General features: G+C 45.4%; 1 protein-coding gene across 1 annotated transcript in view; it reads right to left on the bottom strand.

The window, feature by feature from the left end:
- The window catches only part of ASXL3 (ASXL transcriptional regulator 3), a 149,213-nt gene that overhangs the window by 115,476 nt on the left and 8,414 nt on the right, over nt 1-25,323 (bottom strand). Inside the window, exon 3 of the mRNA XM_075353315.1 lies at nt 17,745-17,842. Within this exon, the coding sequence (XP_075209430.1) occupies nt 17,745-17,842 (98 nt within the window). The remainder of the gene's footprint in view (nt 1-17,744; nt 17,843-25,323) is intronic.

Genomic DNA, 25,323 nt, shown 5'->3' on the forward strand with positions numbered 1-25,323 from the left:
TTAGCCGTCCCCAGGATGACACCGGGGTAGGTAGCAAAGTCTTTGCTGACCCATGACTTGTTCATCTTGGCTTCTTTTAAAAACAATGTAAGCAAGGGTTACTCCAAGCGGAGTCTCCCTTTTTTCCAAAAATTGGGCCACACAGACACCCACCCCATCAGTGGCAGCACTTGGGCCCTAGTTGCAAACAGGATGTTTTGATTTGCATCAAGCACATTCAAAAATACGCTATTCTTAGCCGTCCCCAGGATGACACCGGGGTAGGTAGCAAAGTCTTTGCTGACCCATGACTTGTTCATCTTGGCTTCTTTTAAAAACAATGTAAGCAAGGGTTACTCCAAGCGGAGTCTCCTTTTTTCCAAAAATTGGGCCACACAGACACCCACCCCATCAGTGGCAGCACTTGGGCCCTAGTTGCAAACAGGATGTTTTGATTTGCATCAAGCACATTCAAAAATACGCTATTCTTAGCCGTCCACAGGATGACACCGGGGTAGGTAGCAAAGTCTTTCCTGATCCCAGCTCTGTTCATCTTGGCTTCTTTTAAAAACACAGCAAGCAAGGGTTACTCCAAGCGGAGTCTCCCTTTTTTCCAAAAATTGGGCCACACAGACACCCCACCCCATCAGTGGCAGCACTTGGGCCCTAGTTGCAAACAGGATGTTTTGATTTGCATCAAGCACATTCAAAAATACGCTATTCTTAGCCGTCCCCAGGATGACACTGGGGTAGGTAGCAAAGTCTTTGCTGACCCATGACTTGTTCATCTTGGCTTCTTTTAAAAACAATGTAAGCAAGGGTTACTCCAAGCGGAGTCTCCCCTTTTTTCCAAAAATTGGGCCCCACACACACCCACCCATTCAGTGGCAGCAGTTGTGCCCCAGTTGTACACTTCACAGCTAGATTTGCATCAAGCACATTCAAAAATACGCCATTCTTATCCGTCCCCAGGATGACACCGGGGTAGGTAGCAAAGTCTTTCCTGATCCCAGCTCTGTTCATCTTGGCTTCTTTTAAAAACACAGCAAGCAAGGGTTACTCCAAGCGGAGTCTCCCTTTTTTCCAAAAATTGGGCCACACAGACACCCACCCCATCAGTGGCAGCACTTGGGCCCTAGTTGCAAACAGGATGTTTTGATTTGCATCAAGCACATTCAAAAATACGCTATTCTTAGCCGTCCCCAGGATGACACTGGGGTAGGTAGCAAAGTCTTTGCTGACCCATGACTTGTTCATCTTGGCTTCTTTTAAAAACAATGTAAGCAAGGGTTACTCCAAGCGGAGTCTCCCCTTTTTTCCAAAAATTGGGCCCCACACACACCCACCCATTCAGTGGCAGCAGTTGTGCCCCAGTTGTACACTTCACAGCTAGATTTGCATCAAGCACATTCAAAAATACGCCATTCTTATCCGTCCCCAGGATGACACCGGGGTAGGTAGCAAAGTCTTTCCTGATCCCAGCTCTGTTCATCTTGGCTTCTTTTAAAAACACAGCAAGCAAGGGTTACTCCAAGCGGAGTCTCCCTTTTTTCCAAAAATTGGGCCACACAGACACCCACCCCATCAGTGGCAGCACTTGGGCCCTAGTTGCAAACAGGATGTTTTGATTTGCATCAAGCACATTCAAAAATACGCTATTCTTAGCCGTCCCCAGGATGACACCGGGGTAGGTAGCAAAGTCTTTCCTGATCCCAGCTCTGTTCATCTTGGCTTCTTTTAAAAACACAGCAAGCAAGGGTTACTCCAAGCGGAGTCTCCCTTTTTTCCAAAAATTGGGCCACACAGACACCCACCCCATCAGTGGCAGCACTTGGGCCCTAGTTGCAAACAGGATGTTTTGATTTGCATCAAGCACATTCAAAAATACGCTATTCTTAGCCGTCCCCAGGATGACACCGGGGTAGGTAGCAAAGTCTTTCCTGATCCCAGCTCTGTTCATCTTGGCTTCTTTTAAAAACACAGCAAGCAAGGGTTACTCCAAGCGGAGTCTCCCTTTTTTCCAAAAATTGGGCCACACAGACACCCACCCCATCAGTGGCAGCACTTGGGCCCTAGTTGCAAACAGGATGTTTTGATTTGCATCAAGCACATTCAAAAATACGCTATTCTTAGCCGTCCCCAGGATGACACCGGGGTAGGTAGCAAAGTCTTTCCTGATCCCAGCTCTGTTCATCTTGGCTTCTTTTAAAAACACAGCAAGCAAGGGTTACTCCAAGCGGAGTCTCCCTTTTTTCCAAAAATTGGGCCACACAGACACCCACCCCATCAGTGGCAGCACTTGGGCCCTAGTTGCAAACAGGATGTTTTGATTTGCATCAAGCACATTCAAAAATACGCTATTCTTAGCCGTCCCCAGGATGACACCGGGGTAGGTAGCAAAGTCTTTCCTGATCCCAGCTCTGTTCATCTTGGCTTCTTTTAAAAACACAGCAAGCAAGGGTTACTCCAAGCGGAGTCTCCCTTTTTTCCAAAAATTGGGCCACACAGACACCCACCCCATCAGTGGCAGCACTTGGGCCCTAGTTGCAAACAGGATGTTTTGATTTGCATCAAGCACATTCAAAAATACGCTATTCTTAGCCGTCCCCAGGATGACACCGGGGTAGGTAGCAAAGTCTTTGCTGACCCATGACTTGTTCATCTTGGCTTCTTTTAAAAACAATGTAAGCAAGGGTTACTCCAAGCGGAGTCTCCCTTTTTTCCAAAAATTGGGCCACACAGACACCCACCCCATCAGTGGCAGCACTTGGGCCCTAGTTGCAAACAGGATGTTTTGATTTGCATCAAGCACATTCAAAAATACGCTATTCTTAGCCGTCCCCAGGATGACACCGGGGTAGGTAGCAAAGTCTTTGCTGACCCATGACTTGTTCATCTTGGCTTCTTTTAAAAACAATGTAAGCAAGGGTTACTCCAAGCGGAGTCTCCCTTTTTTCCAAAAATTGGGCCACACAGACACCCACCCCATCAGTGGCAGCACTTGGGCCCTAGTTGCAAACAGGATGTTTTGATTTGCATCAAGCACATTCAAAAATACGCTATTCTTAGCCGTCCACAGGATGACACCGGGGTAGGTAGCAAAGTCTTTCCTGATCCCAGCTCTGTTCATCTTGGCTTCTTTTAAAAACACAGCAAGCAAGGGTTACTCCAAGCGGAGTCTCCCTTTTTTCCAAAAATTGGGCCACACAGACACCCACCCCATCAGTGGCAGCACTTGGGCCCTAGTTGCAAACAGGATGTTTTGATTTGCATCAAGCACATTCAAAAATACGCTATTCTTAGCCGTCCACAGGATGACACCGGGGTAGGTAGCAAAGTCTTTCCTGATCCCAGCTCTGTTCATCTTGGCTTCTTTTAAAAACACAGCAAGCAAGGGTTACTCCAAGCGGAGTCTCCCTTTTTTCCAAAAATTGGGCCACACAGACACCCACCCCATCAGTGGCAGCACTTGGGCCCTAGTTGCAAACAGGATGTTTTGATTTGCATCAAGCACATTCCAAATCCACAAGCATTTACTCTCCCCAGGATGACACAGGGGTAGTAAATTCCTTCTGGATCCATGACTTGTTCATTTTGATGAACGTCAGTCTGTCCACATTGTCACTGGACAGACGCGTGCGCTTATCTGTCAGCACACACCCAGCAGCACTGAATACACGTTCAGAGACAACGCTGGCAGCTGGACACGACAAAATCTCCAAGGCGTAAGTTGCGAGCTCTGGCCATTTTTGTAGGTTTGAAGCCCAAAAGGAGCAAGGCTCCAGTTGCACAGTCATGGCATCGATGTTCATTTGGAGATACTCCTGTATCATCCTCTCCAGCCGTTGACTATGTGTCAGACTTGTTGTCTCTGGTGGCCTTGCAAAAGAGGGTCTAAAAAAATTATGAAAAGATTCCATAAAATTGCTGTTACCGGCACCAGAAAAGGTCCTACTGGTACGGGTAGACTGTTGAAGATGACGAGACCGTCCCATGTTTGTCAAGTTACAACTGGGAGATTCACTCCCTGCACCTGCACGGTTGTTTGGTGGAAAAGCCGAGCTAAGATCTAGTAACAGCTTCTGCTGATACTCCTGCATACGTGCGTCCCTTTCTATGGCTGGAATTATGTCACAAAATTTGGACTTGTACCGGGGATCTAATAGTGTGGCAATCCAGTAGTCATCATCACTTCTAATTTTGACAATACGACTGTCATGTTGGAGGTAGTGCAACAAAAAGGCACTCATGTGTCTTGCGCAGCCATGCGGACCAAGTCCATGCTGTGTTTGTGGCATAGAGGTGCTACCCGTTCTTTCTTCCTCTGACATCTGACCCCAACCTCTTTCAACTGAAATTTGACCAAGGTCTCCCTCATCCGCTGAGTCTTCCATGTCCATGGACAGTTCGTCCTCCATTTCTTCATGTTCTCCTGCACCTTGCTCAACATTTCGCCTGCTACTATGCGCCCTTGTCGATCCCTGTCCCCCATGGTCCCATGCCTGCTGCGTTGGTGATGATGAACGTCTGGACCTTCGTGATGTTGTTGTCCCTTGCGCATATGAATCCTCCTGTAGTTCCTCCCCTTCATGTTGTCCCACCCCCTGACTCCGAATAGTGTTTAGCGTGTGCTCCAGCATGTAAATGACTGGAATCGTCATGCTGATAATGGCATTGTCAGAGCTAAACATATTCGTCGCCATGTCGAAACTGTGCAGAAGGGTGCATAGGTCCTTGATCTGAGACCACTCCATCAGGGTGATCTGCCCCACCTCTGCATCTCGTTGGCCCAGGCTATACGTCATGACGTATTGCACCAGGGCTCTGCGGTGCTGCCACAGTCGCTGTAACATGTGGAGAGTTGAATTCCAGCGTGTCGCCACATCGCATTTCAGGCGATGAACCGGCAGGCCGAAAGACTTCTGGAGCGATGCAAGTCGCTCTGCTGCGGCGCTTGAACGGCGGAAGTGAGCTGACAGTTTTCGTGCCCTGTTCAGAAGGCCATCTAGGCCGGGATAGTGTGTTAAAAATTGCTGCACGACAAGGTTCAACACGTGAGCCATACAAGGTACGTGTGTCACCTTGCCCAGGCGAAGTGCCGCACCCAGGTTTGCAGCATTGTCGCACACGGCCTTACCAGGCTGCAGTTTGAGTGGAGACAACCATTTATTAAACTCGGACCGCAAAGCTGACCACAACTCCTCAGCTGTGTGACTCTTATTACCAAGACATGTCAAGCTAAAGACCGCCTGATGCCGTTGCGCTCTGCTGCCAGCATAGTAATGAGGGGTGCGTGATTCCTTCTGCGCAGTGAGAACGCTGGTGGCCTGACCAGGCAGGCTTGGGGCGGAGGTGGAGGACCCAGATGAGGTGGAGGATGCAGAAGCAGTGGCGGAACTTGGACAGACAGAGGATTGACACACAAGTCGTGGGGACGGCAAGACTTGTGCAGCAGACCCTTCACCATCTATCACCATAGTTACCCAGTGCCCAGTCAGCGACATGTAACGTCCCTGTCCATGCTTACTGGTCCAAGTATCGGTGGTGAAATGCACCCGTTCACACACAGAGTTTCTCAAGGAAGCGGTGATGTTGTGTGCGACATGCTGGTGTAGCGCGGGCACACCTTTCTTAGAGAAGTAGTGGCGACTAGGCATCTGGTACTGGGGCACAGCGACAGACATAAGGTCTCTAAAATCCTGTGTGTCCACTAGGCGGAAAGGCAGCATTTCGGTAGCCAACAGCTTACAGAGGGATAGAGTCAACCTCTTAGCTTTGTCATGGGTCGGAGGAAGTGGCCTTTTATTTGACCACATCTGAGGGACAGAGATCTGGCTGCTGTGTGTAGACGGTGTTGAGTAGGGTGTCCCTTGAAAAATGCAGGTTTGTGAGGAAAGTGCAGGCGGAGACATGATGTTGCCTTCATCCAACGTTGGTGCTATCGATGTCTGAGAGAGCTGTACACACTCACTTGTTTCCCCTTCCAAACCAACTGACGACCTTACAAGCAAACTGCCTGTTGCGGTTACAGTGGTGGAAGTTTTGCGTGGAAAAACAGGTGTGGCAGCTGTCCCCACAGTCCTAGAAGATGAAGAGCGCGCGGATGCAGTGGAAGGGGCGGGCGGTGGATGGTTCGCTCCACTAGGCCGCATTGCAGCACGGTGAGCTTCCCACCGGGACTTATGATATTTAGTCATGTGACGATTCATGGAAGAAGTTGTCAAACTGCTGAGGTTTTGACCTCTACTAACAGAATCATGACAAATGTTACATATCACATGAGTTGGGCGATCTTTTTCGATGTGAAAAAAGGACCAGGCTAGGCAAGGCTTAGAGGCCATGCGACCTGTTGATCCACCCCGAATAATGCTCATAGGCAGAGTGGTGGCTGAGGATGCAGTTGTAGACGTGCTACCAGTGCTCCGACTCTGTCCAGGAAGGCGCAAGGTAACTTCGTCGTCGGTTGCATCCTCCTCCACCGCCTCTGTTGACCTCCTCGAGTGCCTGACTGGGGGTTGACAGTAGGTGGGATCTAGAACGTCATCATCAATTGTTGTGTTTGCACTCCCCTCCCCCTCAGACCGAGCCTCTTCTTGCCCTGACGGAATATTTAAGTTGTCATCCCAATCGGGTATCTGCGTCTCATCTTCATCAGTATGTTCCTCATTGTCTATAACCACAGGTGTTACAGTTTGTGACAAAGGGTCAACATTATGCTCAGAAACTTGGTCCTCACGGCCTGAATCTGAGTCACAAAGGTTCTGGGCATCACTGCAGACCATTTCCTGTTCTGTACTCACTGTAGCTTGGGAGCAGACCTCTGATTCCCAGGCTATAGTGTGACTGAACAGCTCTGCAGACTCAGCCATCTCAGTTCCACCATACTGTGCAGGGCTGATGGAGACTTCAGAGCTGGGAGAAAGCAAGTTTGATTGGGATGACAACTCAGAGGACTGGTGTTTTTTGGATGCGGTACTTGAAGTGGCAGAGAGGGCACTTGTTGGACCACTTGAGATCCATTCAAGCATTTTCCTTTTTTGCCCATCATCTACCTTTGTTCCTGTTGTTCGTGTCCGTAACAAAGGGAGCACATCGGATTGTCCACGGTAAGTAGTAGACATCTTACTTTTGCTGGTAGATGGTCTATCTTCAGCAGATGATAATGGAGCTTTGCCACCTTCCCCACGGACAAAACCTTTTTTGCCTTTTCCACCACGCCTCTTCCCCTTTCCACCAGCATCTGTCATTTTGCCACTCATGTTGATTGCGACAAGATTGTGGACTGAAAATGTGGTAGTAAAAATTGAGAGGTGGTGAAGATTGCAGTGGTGGTCTAGCTTTATTAACAGCAGAATAATAAAGAATAAATATCCCTGACAATGCAACTTAGTTATAATTAGTTGGAGTGTGCAACGCAGGCAGACGTGCTGCAAATGTCTTTGCACTAGTGGGACTATAGCAAAGTCCAATAGCCACGTATAGGATGCCACTAGGTACACTGAGTGTTTGCTAGTATAATGGCTTGGTTAGAATGAGTTGTAGTGTGCAACGCAGGCAGACGCGCTCTGCAAATGTCTTTGCACTAGTGGGACTATAGCAAAGTCCAATAGCCACGTATAGGATGCCACTAGGTACACTGAGTGTTTGCTAGTATAATGGCTTGGTTAGAATGAGTTGTAGTGTGCAACGCAGGCAGACGCGCTCTGCAAATGTCTTTGCACTAGTGGGACTATAGCAAAGTCCAATAGCCACGTATAGGATGCCACTAGGTACACTGAGTGTTTGCTAGTATAATGGCTTGGTTAGAATGAGTTGTAGTGTGCAACGCAGGCAGACGCGCTCTGCAAATGTCTTTGCACTAGTGGGACTATAGCAAAGTCCAATAGCCACGTATAGGATGCCACTAGGTACACTGAGTGTTTGCTAGTATAATGGCTTGGTTAGAATGAGTTGTAGTGTGCAACGCAGGCAGACGCGCTCTGCAAATGTCTTTGCACTAGTGGGACTATAGCAAAGTCCAATAGCCACGTATAGGATGCCACTAGGTACACTGAGTGTTTGCTAGTATAATGGCTTGGTTAGAATGAGTTGTAGTGTGCAACGCAGGCAGACGCGCTCTGCAAATGTCTTTGCACTAGTGGGACTATAGCAAAGTCCAATAGCCACGTATAGGATGCCACTAGGTACACTGAGTGTTTGCTAGTATAATGGCTTGGTTAGAATGAGTTGTAGTGTGCAACGCAGGCAGACGCGCTCTGCAAATGTCTTTGCACTAGTGGGACTATAGCAAAGTCCAATAGCCACGTATAGGATGCCACTAGGTACACTGAGTGTTTGCTAGTATAATGGCTTGGTTAGAATGAGTTGTAGTGTGCAACGCAGGCAGACGCGCTCTGCAAATGTCTTTGCACTAGTGGGACTATAGCAAAGTCCAATAGCCACGTATAGGATGCCACTAGGTACACTGAGTGTTTGCTAGTATAATGGCTTGGTTAGAATGAGTTGTAGTGTGCAACGCAGGCAGACGCGCTCTGCAAATGTCTTTGCACTAGTGGGACTATAGCAAAGTCCAATAGCCACGTATAGGATGCCACTAGGTACACTGAGTGTTTGCTAGTATAATGGCTTGGTTAGAATGAGTTGTAGTGTGCAACGCAGGCAGACGCGCTCTGCAAATGTCTTTGCACTAGTGGGACTATAGCAAAGTCCAATAGCCACGTATAGGATGCCACTAGGTACACTGAGTGTTTGCTAGTATAATGGCTTGGTTAGAATGAGTTGTAGTGTGCAACGCAGGCAGACGCGCTCTGCAAATGTCTTTGCACTAGTGGGACTATAGCAAAGTCCAATAGCCACGTATAGGATGCCACTAGGTACACTGAGTGTTTGCTAGTATAATGGCTTGGTTAGAATGAGTTGTAGTGTGCAACGCAGGCAGACGCGCTCTGCAAATGTCTTTGCACTAGTGGGACTATAGCAAAGTCCAATAGCCACGTATAGGATGCCACTAGGTACACTGAGTGTTTGCTAGTATAATGGCTTGGTTAGAATGAGTTGTAGTGTGCAACGCAGGCAGACGCGCTCTGCAAATGTCTTTGCACTAGTGGGACTATAGCAAAGTCCAATAGCCACGTATAGGATGCCACTAGGTACACTGAGTGTTTGCTAGTATAATGGCTTGGTTAGAATGAGTTGTAGTGTGCAACGCAGGCAGACGCGCTCTGCAAATGTCTTTGCACTAGTGGGACTATAGCAAAGTCCAATAGCCACGTATAGGATGCCACTAGGTACACTGAGTGTTTGCTAGTATAATGGCTTGGTTAGAATGAGTTGTAGTGTGCAACGCAGGCAGACGCGCTCTGCAAATGTCTTTGCACTAGTGGGACTATAGCAAAGTCCAATAGCCACGTATAGGATGCCACTAGGTACACTGAGTGTTTGCTAGTATAATGGCTTGGTTAGAATGAGTTGTAGTGTGCAACGCAGGCAGACGCGCTCTGCAAATGTCTTTGCACTAGTGGGACTATAGCAAAGTCCAATAGCCACGTATAGGATGCCACTAGGTACACTGAGTGTTTGCTAGTATAATGGCTTGGTTAGAATGAGTTGTAGTGTGCAACGCAGGCAGACGCGCTCTGCAAATGTCTTTGCACTAGTGGGACTATAGCAAAGTCCAATAGCCACGTATAGGATGCCACTAGGTACACTGAGTGTTTGCTAGTATAATGGCTTGGTTAGAATGAGTTGTAGTGTGCAACGCAGGCAGACGCGCTCTGCAAATGTCTTTGCACTAGTGGGACTATAGCAAAGTCCAATAGCCACGTATAGGATGCCACTAGGTACACTGAGTGTTTGCTAGTATAATGGCTTGGTTAGAATGAGTTGTAGTGTGCAACGCAGGCAGACGCGCTCTGCAAATGTCTTTGCACTAGTGGGACTATAGCAAAGTCCAATAGCCACGTATAGGATGCCACTAGGTACACTGAGTGTTTGCTAGTATAATGGCTTGGTTAGAATGAGTTGTAGTGTGCAACGCAGGCAGACGCGCTCTGCAAATGTCTTTGCACTAGTGGGACTATAGCAAAGTCCAATAGCCACGTATAGGATGCCACTAGGTACACTGAGTGTTTGCTAGTATAATGGCTTGGTTAGAATGAGTTGTAGTGTGCAACGCAGGCAGACGCGCTCTGCAAATGTCTTTGCACTAGTGGGACTATAGCAAAGTCCAATAGCCACGTATAGGATGCCACTAGGTACACTGAGTGTTTGCTAGTATAATGGCTTGGTTAGAATGAGTTGTAGTGTGCAACGCAGGCAGACGCGCTCTGCAAATGTCTTTGCACTAGTGGGACTATAGCAAAGTCCAATAGCCAAGTATAGGATGCCACTAGGTACACTGAGTGTTTGCTAGTATAATGGCTTGGTTAGAATGAGTTGTAGTGTGCAACGCAGGCAGACGCGCTCTGCAAATGTCTTTGCACTAGTGGGACTATAGCAAAGTCCAATAGCCACGTATAGGATGCCACTAGGTACACTGAGTGTTTGCTAGTATAATGGCTTGGTTAGAATGAGTTGTAGTGTGCAACGCAGGCAGACGCGCTCTGCAAATGTCTTTGCACTAGTGGGACTATAGCAAAGTCCAATAGCCACGTATAGGATGCCACTAGGTACACTGAGTGTTTGCTAGTATAATGGCTTGGTTAGAATGAGTTGTAGTGTGCAACGCAGGCAGACGCGCTCTGCAAATGTCTTTGCACTAGTGGGACTATAGCAAAGTCCAATAGCCACGTATAGGATGCCACTAGGTACACTGAGTGTTTGCTAGTATAATGGCTTGGTTAGAATGAGTTGTAGTGTGCAACGCAGGCAGACGCGCTCTGCAAATGTCTTTGCACTAGTGGGACTATAGCAAAGTCCAATAGCCACGTATAGGATGCCACTAGGTACACTGAGTGTTTGCTAGTATAATGGCTTGGTTAGAATGAGTTGTAGTGTGCAATGCAGGCAGACGCGCTCTGCAAATGTCTTTGCACTAGTGGGACTATAGCAAAGTCCAATAGCCACGTATAGGATGCCACTAGGTACACTGAGTGTTTGCTAGTATAATGGCTTAGTTATCAGTTGGAGTGTGCAGAGGACAAGAGGGTACAGTGGCAGGATTGTGGTGCTCTGGGTAGAGGAATGGAAGACTGCCTTTCTATTCCCTCCTAATGGTGAAATGCAGGTAGGAAATCCCTGACCTGGGCTACACAGACGCTGTTGCTGTTTGCAGGACCTGTCACCTATGGCTCTCTGACCCTGCCGGTTGGAGCCCTTAAAAGGACTGCTATAAAGTGCTCTCCCTAAGCTGTCTAACGCTGTGTATGCAGCGCATACAGCTGTATCGGCTATAGGACTCAGGAAGACGGAGCTGCGACAGTGATGTCTGACACCAAAGACGCAGAAGGCAGATAATGGCGTCCGTGAAGAAAATGTCCGGTTTTATAATGCAGGGACATGTGACATGCAGATCCTATCACACATGCCGTTGCTTCTCTGGCTCAAAGTCCACTTAGCTGTGTGTGTGTCTGGGATTGGCTGACATGCTGGCCCGCCCCACAAGACGCGCGCACTTAGGGAAGGAAGACAAGAAAAAAAAAAAAAAAAAATGGCGATCGCCATTATAGAAACAGCAGTGATCTGAAGGCGCTGTTCACGCACACTATACACTGAAATGTGATAATAGTTTGATTCACAGAGTGACTTACACTATTACAGCAGAAACCAAGCTATGATTTAGCTGTTTTTTGGCTGCTAGAACCGTTCTCGAACGTTTCTAGAACTACCGAGCTTTTGCAAAAAGCTCGAGTTCTAGTTCGATCTAGAACATGCCCCAAAATCACTCGAGCCGCGAACTGGAGAACCACGAACCACGAACCGCGCTCAACTCTAATAAAGAAGAAAAAAAACAAGGAAAATAAATAAATAAATAATAAATAATGCATTTTATTGCCAGAGTCAAGAAAAGTTTTCAGCGATCCATAAATAAAAAAACACCTATAAAACATAACACATTCCTCAACGGGAGAATGAAGCTTCCCTCCAGTGTGACAACGAGAAGACAGTTTGTAATAAAGACAGGCATATAATGCTGTCACACTACATAACGCTAGAACTTCTTTTCTGAAAATATGTTCTAATATTTCAAGACATGAAAGAGTCTTTGGCTTGTCATTTTTTGTGCTATTCAGTATTTTAGATGACATATTAACTCAAAGAACCAGGAATTTGCTCCCAGTCAGTATTTCTGAGCACTTACATTAAATGTGCTGGATAGATAAATAAGACACACAATGCTCGGAGAATTGTGCAGCGTCTGAGCAGCAGCTTGGTGGGGCACCTATACTTCAAATGACAACGTAAGGCACACCAGAATAAAAATAGGTCAAGAAAACAAACAAAACAACAGCAGTAGAGAAAAAATACGGCAAGCCATTAGTTCATACACATGGAGAAAAAACAAAACAAATATAAAGAAAACACATATGCTGCAAGTAAAAACCAAACCAAACCAAACAAACAAGCAATGCCTAAGGCTAAGTTCACATTTCCACTAAAATGTATCAGTCACAATCCGCTGCTCTTGTAAACAACGGAATCCGTTTAGCGGATTCCGTTGCTCCCATAGACTTGTATGAGCAGCGGATTGTGACTGATGATGCTGCGTTGCACCCTCCGCCCGACTGACCAGTCGTGGAACGACTGACCGCCGGGCGGGAGGAACGCAGCATGTAACATTTTTTGAGCAGCGCGATCCGTCAGATTTCGCTGCGCATGCTCTCTGGCTCCCTGCACACGTCACCAGCTTTGGTTGGTTACCCGATATTTACCCTGGTTACGGTGCAAGGAGCCAGCGCTAAGCGGTGTAGGCCCGTAACCAAGGTAAATATCGGGTAACCAAGGTAAACATCGGGTGCTTTGCTGTTACCCGATATTTAGGCTGGTTACGTGTGCAGGGAGGCCGACACTTCCCCGCTCGGCCCCCGCCCCCTCCCGCACATGTATGTACACACACCTGTCCCCAGTCATGCAGACAAGCACTGCCACTGACACCCTCGTCTGGCCCCGCCCCCCGCTCGGCTCCACCCCCTCCCGCACTCCGCACATGTATGTACACACACACACACACAACCTGTCCCCAGCCATACAGACAAGCACTGCCACTGACACCCTCGTCTGGCCCCGCCCCCCGCTCGGCTCCACCCCCTCCCGCACTCCGCACTTGTATGTACACACACACACAACCTGTCCCCAGCCATACAGACAAGCACTGCCACTGACACCCTCGTCTGGCCCCGCCCCCCGCTCGGCTCCGCCCCCTCCCGCACTCCGCATGTACACACACACTCACACACACACTCACACATACACTCACCTGTCCCCAGCCATGCAGACCGCAGCACTGCCACTGACATCCTCAGCACCTAGCCCCGCCCCCCGCTCAGCTCCGCCCCCTCCCGCATTCAGCATGTGTATACACACACACTCACACGTCCTCAGTGCCGCGGCCCCGCTCGGCTCCCCCCCCCCCGAACTCCGCCCCCCGCACACAACGGAATCCGACAAAGAATTCTGTTCTTTGTCATCCGTTGTACAGCGTTGTACAGCGCATCAGTCACATGCGTCAAGCGACGCATGTGACTGATACAAAACAATGGAAATGTGAACTTAGCCTAATACAAAAGTTAAAAAAAATGGCTCTTCATATCAACTACAGTGGTGACAAAATAAAAAAATGGGACAGCTGTACTAATGGGTTTCTGCCTACATCTTGGTAAAAAAGTGCAAAAATCTTGAGAATACCACCACATCAAGTTTTAGACCTTGCTCATACGAGTGTATAAATCAAACAAGTGCAATGCGAGGAAATCTTGTGTTGCACTCGAGACCAATATTATACTATGGAGCAGGGCAGATCTGCAATTTTTTTCTCATGCTGATTCGGTATGGGAAAACAATTGCAGTATGCTGTGAGTGCCTCCGCTAAACAGCTCATCTGCACCCATACAAGTCTATGAGTGCGTGTGAAACATCGGACTGCACTCCGATGTCAACCGTGTGCAGTCTGATATAAACAGAGAGGTGAAAGAGAAGATGGATAATCGTATCTCTCCTTTTCTGATCCTGTGCTCCGATTGTCGCATGCGAGAGAATCAGAACATGGTGAATGACACTTTGATCACCCTCGCCACAGAGTCTGAGCCGAATGCCATTAGCATATGATGCGCTCACATAAGGTGCTACACGCTCGTGGGACTCCAGGCTCAGGCCTATTTGTATTAACGATACCTTTTTTGCCTCATTTATTAAGGTCTCTAATAATGCAGCACACAAATATTTACTGTAAAAAAGTTTCAGATGTTATTAGGCTATGTGCCCACGGGACAATGTAACAGCGGATTTTACAGCGGAAAACCTGCGGATTTATCTGGATTTTCTAGATAAATCCGCAGGTTTTAGCAAGTACAGACACTCCCCATGTTATCCTATGGGACATGGGGAGTGTGTGTGTCCATGCTGCGCTATGTGCGGCTGCGGAATATGCTGCGGATGTCCCACAGCCGCACGTAACTGCATGTCAATTATCTCTGCGGAAATACCTGCGGAAATCCCGGCCCTCCCCTATGGAGATAGAGTTCGGGACATCCGCAGGTAAGTCGCACGAATGTCCACAGGTTTACCGCAGATATTTCGCTGGAAACCTGCAGCAATGTATAGCTGTGGATTCCGGGGAGCTGCTGCGGGAAACCTGCGGACATACCGCGGATAGATTGTCCCGTGGGCACATAGCCTTAAACTCCAGAAAATACACGACATGTAAAACATAATTGAGGTCCTCTTGTATTTCATGAGTAAATGGATTGAATCAATCTCCGAACCAATGAATAGATCTTATTGTGTTCACGGTCTGGAGTTAAAGAAATTGTGGAAAAAGCAAACCCCAAGTGAAGTGTTTCACCGGACACCTGGCTTCATGAGGGACAATCAAGCTGTGACCATGAGTCATACACTATAACCCATGATGGTTTTACATTTTTTTTTTTTCATTCCCAAGTCTCTGTATAAATATATCAAAATAACTGCACTGCAGCGCTCTCCCTCAGTCGCTCCCCCAGTATTTGTTGGCACTGCTACAGTACAACTACAGCACGACACCAAGAAAATCAGTCACTGGTCTTGTGCTTACTAAATCGATCCATTATATAACTATATCTTTAATGTTTCAGTAATCAGGTAAAAAAAAAAAAATTGTGTCACTGTCCAAATATGTATGGACATGACTGTATGTATGGGGGTTTACCCTTAATTATAATCCTGAAAATGAGATGAATGCTGAATTGTGATCTCTACAGAACATGGAGTACTGAAAATTACCAGGCACAAGAAAGTTCTAAAATCCTATGAGTTGTAGCTTAGAACACAGAGGTGCACAAGACACACATATTAAAGGGAACCTGTCACCACATTTGGGGCCTATAAGCTGCGGCCACCACCAGTGGGCTCTTATCTACAGCATTCTAACATGCTCATGGCAGATCAAAGTGCGCCTGTGTAGGACCTCAATGCCCACCTGTGTGGATGACGGAGGACGCATCATGCACCCCGACTTCAGAAGAAGGAGGACAAAGATGGCTAAAAGAGGAAGCGCCGCACCCGGAGAACGGAGACACCCATCCGACCAGTCTGCACCGCAGCGATCATTTAGTTGAGTATTATAATGTCATTTTTACGTTCTACACAGCGGCCCGGGCTCTTGTATACAACATGTTAGAAGAGCCCACTGGTGGTGGCTGCAGGTTATAGGCCCCAAATCTGGTGACAGGTCCCCTTTAATAACAGTATTTGGTGTGTCAGGCATTAGGTATGGATTTGAGTATACCAAGGTGTCTAAAACGCTAATGCAGATTACTAGAGCAAGGTTATCCATATGGATCTATACGAATACATTATTCTCCTGTCTTGATTGCTGCAGATTCACAGACGAAAGCTAAGTAACCCCTTAGTTACTGTTAAATCCTTAGTTATTTTTGGTGTATGTAAAAGTTAATAACATTATATTTTTTGGGGTGGTTTGGGGTGTGTGTGAAGAAACATGTATAGCAATAGTAGAATTCAAGCATTTAATGACTGAAGTGTGCCGACACATTGTGTACATATACTCATTTGTAAATTGGCCAAACATACATGAACTTGCGCATTAATGTATTTTAACAAAGCATTCCATCACATACATGTTCGTCAGTTAGTGCCAAAAGGTTACCCAATTAAAAATGTCTCTTTTATCTTGATTAAGGACTATTGCTACTATGCTGGACAGCATATATCACTTATCAAAGTATACAGACACGCCAGAGGAGCATGTCTTTCTGCCGCATCTCAAGGCCTCTGAGGTCATCATCAAATCAAGTTAGTCGCATAGGAAATCAGCAGCGTGATATCAGAGGGCTAGAGACGCTCTGTTGTTTGTATAGTCTATCTTAGGCTATGTTCACATTTCCGCTATTTTGTATCAGTCACAATCCGCCGCTCTGATAAACAACGCAATCCGTTTGGCGGATTCATTTGACATGTATGAGTGGCGGATTGTGACTGATGACCTTGCGTTGCATCCGCCGCGTGGCGCATCAGTCGTTTACTGACTGACTGTCAGGCGGGAGGGAAGAAGCATGTAACATTTTTTTGTAGCAGCAGGATTCCATCGGAATCCGTCAGGAGGCATCATGTATGTCTATGGGGCAGGATTCCGTTCTCATGCGTCAGGAAACGAATTCAAGTGCAGGATTTGTCCCGTTCTACTGAGCATGCCCAGCATCTCCACGCATAGGTTTCAAATCGTGTAAAACCTCTCTCCCGACATTCACCTTGTTTTTCTACTGAAATCATTTCACCAATGGAATTTTCTGAACAATCCATTCCATTTCTTCTCACACGTTCTCCAACGCATCAGTCCCATGCGTCACGCAACGCATGTGACTGATGCAAAACAACGGAAATGTGAACTTAGCCTTATAAGTGATTTATGCTTCCGCCCCTTCCCATGTGGTGACCATGAACTGGAGGAGCGCTACATGGTCTGACACAGCGAATAAGACACCGTGTAGCAGGAGCACGTTTACAAGATTATCTTAGCAACGGAAAAATCAAAATGTACTTTGTTAAAAGGGACAGCCCCTTTAAGTGTCCCCTTTCTGGTTTGCCTAAATCTCTTCACATACCAAATATCCAGTCTGAAGCACTAAATACTACATAAGAAGGAGCAGAAAATGTCTCAATCAGTATCCACGAGGGTCCTACACTGTGAGGGGGACAATCAAGTTACAGCTCCATCATCTCTCCAGAGCAAGAGGCCCTCTACTTCCAAACATGAGGCGAAAATGAGGATCAAACAGAAATAATGTTGAGGAAAGGACAACCCTCTAATTATCCAGGTTACGTTGTATATTTCTGATAGCAGTACATCTAAAATATCTATAGCTGGCAAAGTTTTTTGCAACATCTAGCTCAAACAAATATGGTGAAAACCAATGTCTCAGAAATATCCACTGACGGTCACAAGTTCGGAAAGCTTGATAAGGCAATTAGGACAGATCGAGAGCTACAGCTTGTCCTTGTACTTACTCTCTGGAGGTCATGGATTTAGACTGAACTTTAAAGAAAAAAAAAAGTTCAACAAGACATCTTTTGACATTCTGTCAGCGAGATTTAAGGGATTAAGCGGATCCTACCTGCTTTAGTGCCTTTTTGGTGTGCTGCTGGAAGGAAGACACAAGCTTGCTTTGCACTCGGTTGGAAGACGCTTCTTCAGTCACTTGCTTGAGGCACACTGTTCCAAAACAGATCAAAGCACATGGTCATTTGTAACTAGAAAACTAGAAATATAAAAAAAAGTAGAAAAGGCATGAATTGGATGCTTAATAAAAAGGACTAGAAAGATTAAAAATTATTCAGCTCCTTATTTCATTATCATTAAAAGTGTTATTCCCATCTCCAAGATCCTATCCCAATACGTACTATGTGAATAATAATAATAATAATAATAATAATAATAATAATAATAATAATAGCAAATCCCTCCAATTAGTAATGTAGTATAGTTCTCCTGATATAGCAGTGTCACTTATCTCATGTGCAGGGCATTGCAGCTTAGGTATCCGTAGTTACAGCCACTCATCTAGTGACCATGAATTGAATACCTATGTTACTGCAATGCCCTACATATGAGGTAAGCAACATAGTTAATCAGGAGAACAATACTACGTCTCTAATTTGAGGTTTTTGCTAACATTATTATTACACCTACAATATATTAGGATAGGGTCTATAGGGTCTTGGAAATAGAAGTAATAGCCCTTTAACCTCTCAAGGGATCAGGCCTAATTTGGCATGGACTCATTCCCGACCTAGCAAATTTCCATTTTTTTTTATTTTTTACTGTATTTATGTAGTCCCCTTAGGGGACTTGAACTTGCGATTGTCTGATCGCTTGTACTATACAGGGTGGGCCATTTATATGGATACACCTAGATAAAATCAGAATAGTTGGTGATATCAACTTCATGTTGGTGGCTCATTAGTATATGGGAAAGGGGAAACTTTTCAAGATGGGTGGTGACCATGGCGGCCATTTTGGATCCAACTTTATTTTTTCCAATGGGAAGTGGGTCATGTAACAAATCAAACTTCTTGAGAATTTCACAAGAAAAACAATGGTGTGCTTGGTTTTAACGTAACTTTATTTGTTCATTAGTTACTTACAATTTTATGATCACTTATAAAATGTGTTCGAAGTGCTGCCCCATTGTGTTGGATTGTCAATGCAACCCTCTTCTCCCACTCTTGACACACTGATAGCAACATCACAGAAGAAATGCTAGCACAGGCTTCCAGTATAGGTTGTTTCAGATGCTGTACATCTTGTATCTTCACAGCATAGACAATTGCCTTCAAATGACCCCAAAGATAAAAGTCTAAGGGGGTTAGATCGGGAGACATTGGTGGCCATTCAACTGGCCCAGGATAACCAATCCACTTTCTAAGACACTGTTCATGTAGGAATGCTCGGACTCAGTGCACCATCACATTATGGGTGTCAGGTCTGAACATTCCTACATGAACAGTGTCCTGGAAAGTGGATTGGTCATCGTGGGCCAGTTGCATGGCCACCGAGGTCTCCCGATCTGACCCCCTTAGACTTTTATCTTTGGGCTCATCTGAAGGCAATTGTCTATGCTGTGAAAATACAAGATGTGCAGCATCTGAAACAATGGATACTGGAAGCCTGTGCTGGCATTTCTTCTGTTGCTATCAGTGTGTCAAGAGTGGGAGAAGAGGGTTGCATTGACAATCCAACACAATGGGCAGCACGTTGAACACATTTTATAAGTGGTCATAAAATTGTAAATAACTAATGAACGAATAAAGTTACGTTAAAACCAAACGCGCTATTGTTTTTTTTGTGAAATTCTCAATATGTTTGATGTGTTACATGACCCTTTTCCCATTGGAAAAAATTAAGTTGGATTCAAAATGGCCTTCTTCAAAATGACCGCCATGGTCACCACCCATCTTGAAAAGTTTCCCCCTCCCATATACTAATGAGCCACCAACAGGAAGTTGATATAACAAACCATTCACATTTTATTTAGGTGTATCCATATAAATGGCCCACCCTGTATATAGCAAAAATCATGGTCTTCTTTGAGGACCATCCAAACCGCTCAGTGACGAAAGGCACGGAGGGCTTCAACAAACTCCCTCCTGTCAACGCAATCCATCGTATTAAAGGATTGTTAACTTATCCATAGAATGAGGCACTCCCATGCCAATGCGTTGTTAATGCCACTGTCAGGAATTGACAGCTGCATTAAAAAAAGTTAAGAGTCGCAGCTTTAGCTCTGCTCCATCAACAGCTGTGAGAGGCAGGTCCTGGCTGTGCAATAAAGAAATTATTTGCCAGGTATGCTGGCATACAACCGCTACAGACTTGTGCCTTACAAGTACAGCATGATGTAAGGGGTTAATGCCAAACATCTTTTTTTGCTCTTATCATCGATGTTCCAGAAGTGAATTTTCTTTGCCGATAAAGCTGTACGAGAGCTTATTTGGCTTATTTCTGCAGAATAAATTGCATTATCCAGTTGCATCATTTTAAGGTACAAATAACTTAATACGTAACTTTTATTAATTTTTATTAGGGAGAAATAGAAAGTAACCAAGCAATTCTGCTATTGTTTTTGACTATTCTTGTATCAGATTCATCATTTGCGATTCCTTGAAGTCATTTTTCTTATTGTCTTGTATCAGCTGATTTTTTTGTGCAAAATTCATGAACCATGTATGCCATTTTGACAAAATTAGAGCAAAAAAACACCCAAAAAACAGCAAAAACTACAAGACAAAAAAAAAGAAAGAAAAATGAAAAGAAAAGCAAAAAAGTCTTTATTTTTGTCTTTACCCAGTATTTTGCAATTCTTTTTGTTTGTGTGAAAATGTGCCAATTTGAAAACGTGAGTGAGATACAACAAAAAATGTGGCATTTGGAAAAAGTCATATTTATTAAATCGGGCAAAAATATCATAATAAAAATGAAAAAGAAAAAAAAAAAAAAAAAAAGACAACTTAAAGGGAACCTGTCAGGTCAAAAAAGCGTTATAACCTACAAGCAGGAGCCTGTGTGAGCTAGTAACCCCTTCCTACCCATCCCTGTGTTATAATATTGTGTAATCTGAAAGTAATAAAATACATTTTATTACTTACATGTTCCCTGTGTAAATGAGTAGGGGTTCTAGCCCCGTAGGTGTTGCATACTTTCCATGGTATCACACCCCTGTGGGCGTGATACCATAGATTTACATGAGCGACCTCATGTTTGCTCCTTCAGAATCTCGCGCGTGCGCACTTACCATTCTCGTCGCCTTCTCATCCTGGTGTTTACATGTCGGCTTCTGACATGCACTGCACATGCTCAGAAGACTCCTGCGGCTCCGGTCATGCACAGCACGCGTCAGAAGCCGACATGTAAACACCAGGATGAGGACGAGAATGGTAAGTGTGCACGCGCGAGATTCTGAAGGAGCAAACATGAGGTCGCTCATGTAAATCTATGGTATCACGCCCACAGGGGTGTGATACCATGGAAAGTATGCAACGCCCACGGGGCTAGAACCCCTACTCATTTACACAGGGAACATGTAAGTAATAAAAGGTATTTTATTAATTTCATATTACACAATATTATAACACAGGGATGGGTAGGAAGGGGTTACTAGCTCACACAGGCTCCTGCTTGTAGGTTATAACGCTTTATTGACCTGCCAGGTTCCCTTTAAAAAGAGGCTCAAATCTTATTGAGAATAAGCCACTGAAAAGCAGCAAAGTAAAAAAAAAAAAAACCTGGAGCAGCAGCAACGATGAATCAGGCCCTTTATATTTTAAACGTTCTAGGTGCTGGACAAATAGAGGGTTACCTTTACTTTTTGGGTCAGAAGAGTTATGGTGATAAATATATACACAGTTCTTATATTATATTACTTGTGTGAAATAAGTAAATTCACTTAAAAAAAAAATTTGCTTTTGTATCACCCCAAATTTAAAGGGAACCTGTCACCAGATTTGTCCCTTATGAGCTGCGGCCACCACCACCAGTGAGCCCTTATATACAGCACTCCAGAATACTGTATATAAGAGCCCAGGCCGATCTGTATAACGTAAACAAACAACTTTTATTATATTCACCTGGGAGCGGTGGAGTCCAATGAGCGTCCCTAGTCTCGGTCCAGCTCCTCCTCTCTTCCTTCCATCACTGTCCTCCTTCCCAGTCCCGTGTGGATGATGTATCCCGGTGTCATCCACAAAGAATCCTCCATTGCGCTCCTGCACATGCGTACTTCTCTCTGCCCTACTGAGGGTAGCGCAAAGTACAGTCATGCGCAGGCGTGGGGAAAGCTTAACCCTAGAACGCGCAAGCAATTCAATCTACCATAGAAAACAAATTACCTAGCAGGCCTGCGAGGCCCCAGGTATGTGTTCTAGGGTTAAAGATCGCCTGTGCATGGGTACTACAATGTTTTGTTCTGCCCTCAGCAGGGCAGAGAGAAGTGCATCTGTACAGGCCTGCAATGGGTGACTCATCCACATGGAGCTGGGAAAAAGGATGGCTATGGAGGGAAGATAGGAGGCGCCAGACCAAGACCGGGACGCCCATTGGACCCAACCGCCGCGCAGGCCAGCATAAAATATGTTTTATGTTATACAGAGAGGCCTGGGCTCTTATACACAGTATTCTAGAATGCTGTACTTACTGGTGGTGGCCGCAGCTTATAGGGCACAAATCTGGAGACAGGTTCCCTTTAACATTCTTCAGTCAACAGAGTTATGTGATGGTTTAATTTTTTTGTGACAAAATGTAATTTTTATCTGTACTATTTTGGGGTATATGTAGTCTTTTTTAATCACTTTTTATTACACTTTTTGGGAGAAGGAATGAATAAAGAAAAATCCTGCATTTCTATATCAATATAATTGACATGTTAACTGTATTTTGCGGGTAGATATAATGATAACAGCAAGTTTATGTACTTTACATTGTACTAATCTTGTACAAGAAAAAAAAACACCTTAATTTTGGAACATGAGTGATGAGCGAGCTCTACCATGCTCTGGGGCTCGCTACTTTTAATGAGCAGGTCAGACGCTCGGTTTCTCCACTCGTGTGCCAACTATAATGAAAGTCAATATGAAACAAGAGCATTTTTAGGTAAGATCTTTGTGAAAAATGCCTGCGTTCCCGCTTGACTTCCATTATGATCGATACTTGAGTTGAGTATATCAGAGAGTCCAACCTGCTCTTTTTGAGTAGCGAGCACCCAAGCATGGTAGTGCTCGCTCATCATTAATGGCAACAAAACAAGAACTTTGTTTTTGCAGAACAAACTGTATTTTTCACTGGGGCTACTTTGTATGCATAGCTAAAACCATAAATCTAATAACTGGTCATTCAATTTTTTTTGATAGGCGGAATGAACAAAAAGGCTATGTGCGCACTTACCGGATTTTGCCGCGGATTTTCCGCGGATTTGCTGCATGTTTCGCTGCAGAAAATGTTCATAACATCTCTGCAGTGAATCACCAGCAAATCCTATGGAGAAAAAAAATCCTGTGCGCACTAGGCGGAATTTGACAGCTGCATGTTTTGCTGCGGGAATCCCGCAGCAAAAACAATTGCATGTCACTTCTTTTCCGCACATCGCTGCGGGATTTCACTCCATTGACTCCAATGTTAATCATGAAATCCCGCAGGGAATAACGCAGGCAGCAAATTCTGTGCGGTTCACTGCGTTTTGCTCCGTTATTCCCAGCGGTATTTCGCGGTTTACCTCCGGTAATGTACATCGCTTGTCTGCGGTTTTGCAGGGAAGTGATGTCATTACAGGAAGAGGAAGCCGTGCAGAGAGTAAACACACACACATCACAGACACAGATAGACATCACAGACACAGACACATAGAAAGAAAACGGAAATATAGAAAACAAAGAACGTGGGCTCCGCTGCATATTTACCTTCCAGCCGAGGTAAGCACACAGCGGCGGCCCGGTATTCTCAGGCTGGGGAGGGAGAGGGGCAGGGTTAATGTTCCCCGCCTCACTCCCCCTCCCGCAGCCGAGAATATCAGCCGCAGCTGCCCCGGGACTGTCGCATGCATTATGCGGCAGCACCGGCATGTCCTCGGCTCTTCTTGCTGCCGTGTAGCAGTGGCAGCATGGTATTACAAGGGGTTAATGATGGTGGGGGACCACCGCCATTAACTCCAGGCTTGATCATGGCAGCGTCTATGTGACAGCTGACATGATCAACCCGTAAGTAAAGTGAATAAAACACACAGAAAAATCCTTTATTTTAAATAAAACAAACAAGCCTCGTTCACCATTTTATTAACCCCTCCCGCACCAAAGCTCCGGCGTAATCCACCGCTCCGGCGTAATCCACAGGTCCTGCGCTGCTTCCATCCAGCCGCGACTGTCACAGACACAGCGCTGAATGAAAGCAGAAGACAGCAGAGGTAATTACCGGTCATTTCCCACGGCCGGTAATGTGAACTCACTGCCGACCGTGGGAAATGCAGCGATCTGTCATCTATCTATCTATCCCTCTATCTGTCTGTCTATCTATCTATCCCTCTATCTATTCTTCTGTCTATCTACTATCTCAGAATTAAATGACTTTTTTTTTTCTTCAATGTGCTTTATTGCATTGAATGCAATAAAGCACATCCCAACCCGCACGCGGCAAAACCGCGGCAATACCGCGAACAATACCGCGGTAAAACCGCAGCAAACCTACATGCGGTTTTCGGGTGCGGTTTCCCGCGTTTTTTTACCGCGGGTGCGGTAATCTTTGAGAGCATGCGGAATTTTCTCAAGAAAATTCCATTTCCCAGTGCGCACATAGCCAAAATAGTAATACTGACAATATACACACACATACACACACACACACACACACACTTTTTTTGTTGCGGGGGGAGAGGTGGAGCTTTGATTGTGCAGAAATAATGACTGATTTAGGATATGGGTTGTTACACATGTGGAGATTCAAAATTTGGCTATTTTAGGGGGGGGGGGGTTTCAGCTAAAAATAATTTTTATTAGCAACACTGGGGGTATTTTTTTTATATTTTTCTTACCCATGAATTTTTTTTTTTGTATTTAGTTACAATATTTGTCAGTTCCATAAAGAGACGAACATTCGATTCTATGATCACAGCCATATATAATACATCGCACTACTTCTGTAGTGCAGTACATTACCCAGTATGGCAGGGATATATGGACAGGAAACCTATGAAAGCCTGCAACTGTCAGGATCTAATAAGCTTTATGCTATGTCAAACCTGAAGGCCATTGTTAGGCCTCTTTTAGTTATCACACCAATCTACTAACACTCAGCGATCGTGTTGCAGGCAACTGATGGAGTCACAGAGGGGACATGAACTCTTCATCTGGCCACATTGCTCACTCCCTGTTGCTGATTCTTTTTTCCACAGGGAGTGAGAAAGGTCCGAGGAAGGCAACAACAGGATTACAATTCCAGGGGAAGGACAGTACTGTGATTTCATGTTTTAATAGAATATGGAATCCTGTCCCATTAGAGCAGGGGTAGGGAACCTTTTTCTGTCAGGGGCCATTACAATAATTCTACCATCATTCAGGGACTGCACAACTTGAAAATTACCCTACTATATTTGGTAAAACAACTCACTGTGGTGTCTGGAGCGGCTTCTCTTTGGTGCGGCTGTGATATTAAGC

Source organism: Anomaloglossus baeobatrachus, chromosome 6 (assembly GCF_048569485.1).
Source record: "Anomaloglossus baeobatrachus isolate aAnoBae1 chromosome 6, aAnoBae1.hap1, whole genome shotgun sequence".
In the NCBI taxonomy this organism is placed as follows: Eukaryota; Metazoa; Chordata; class Amphibia; order Anura; family Aromobatidae; genus Anomaloglossus; species Anomaloglossus baeobatrachus.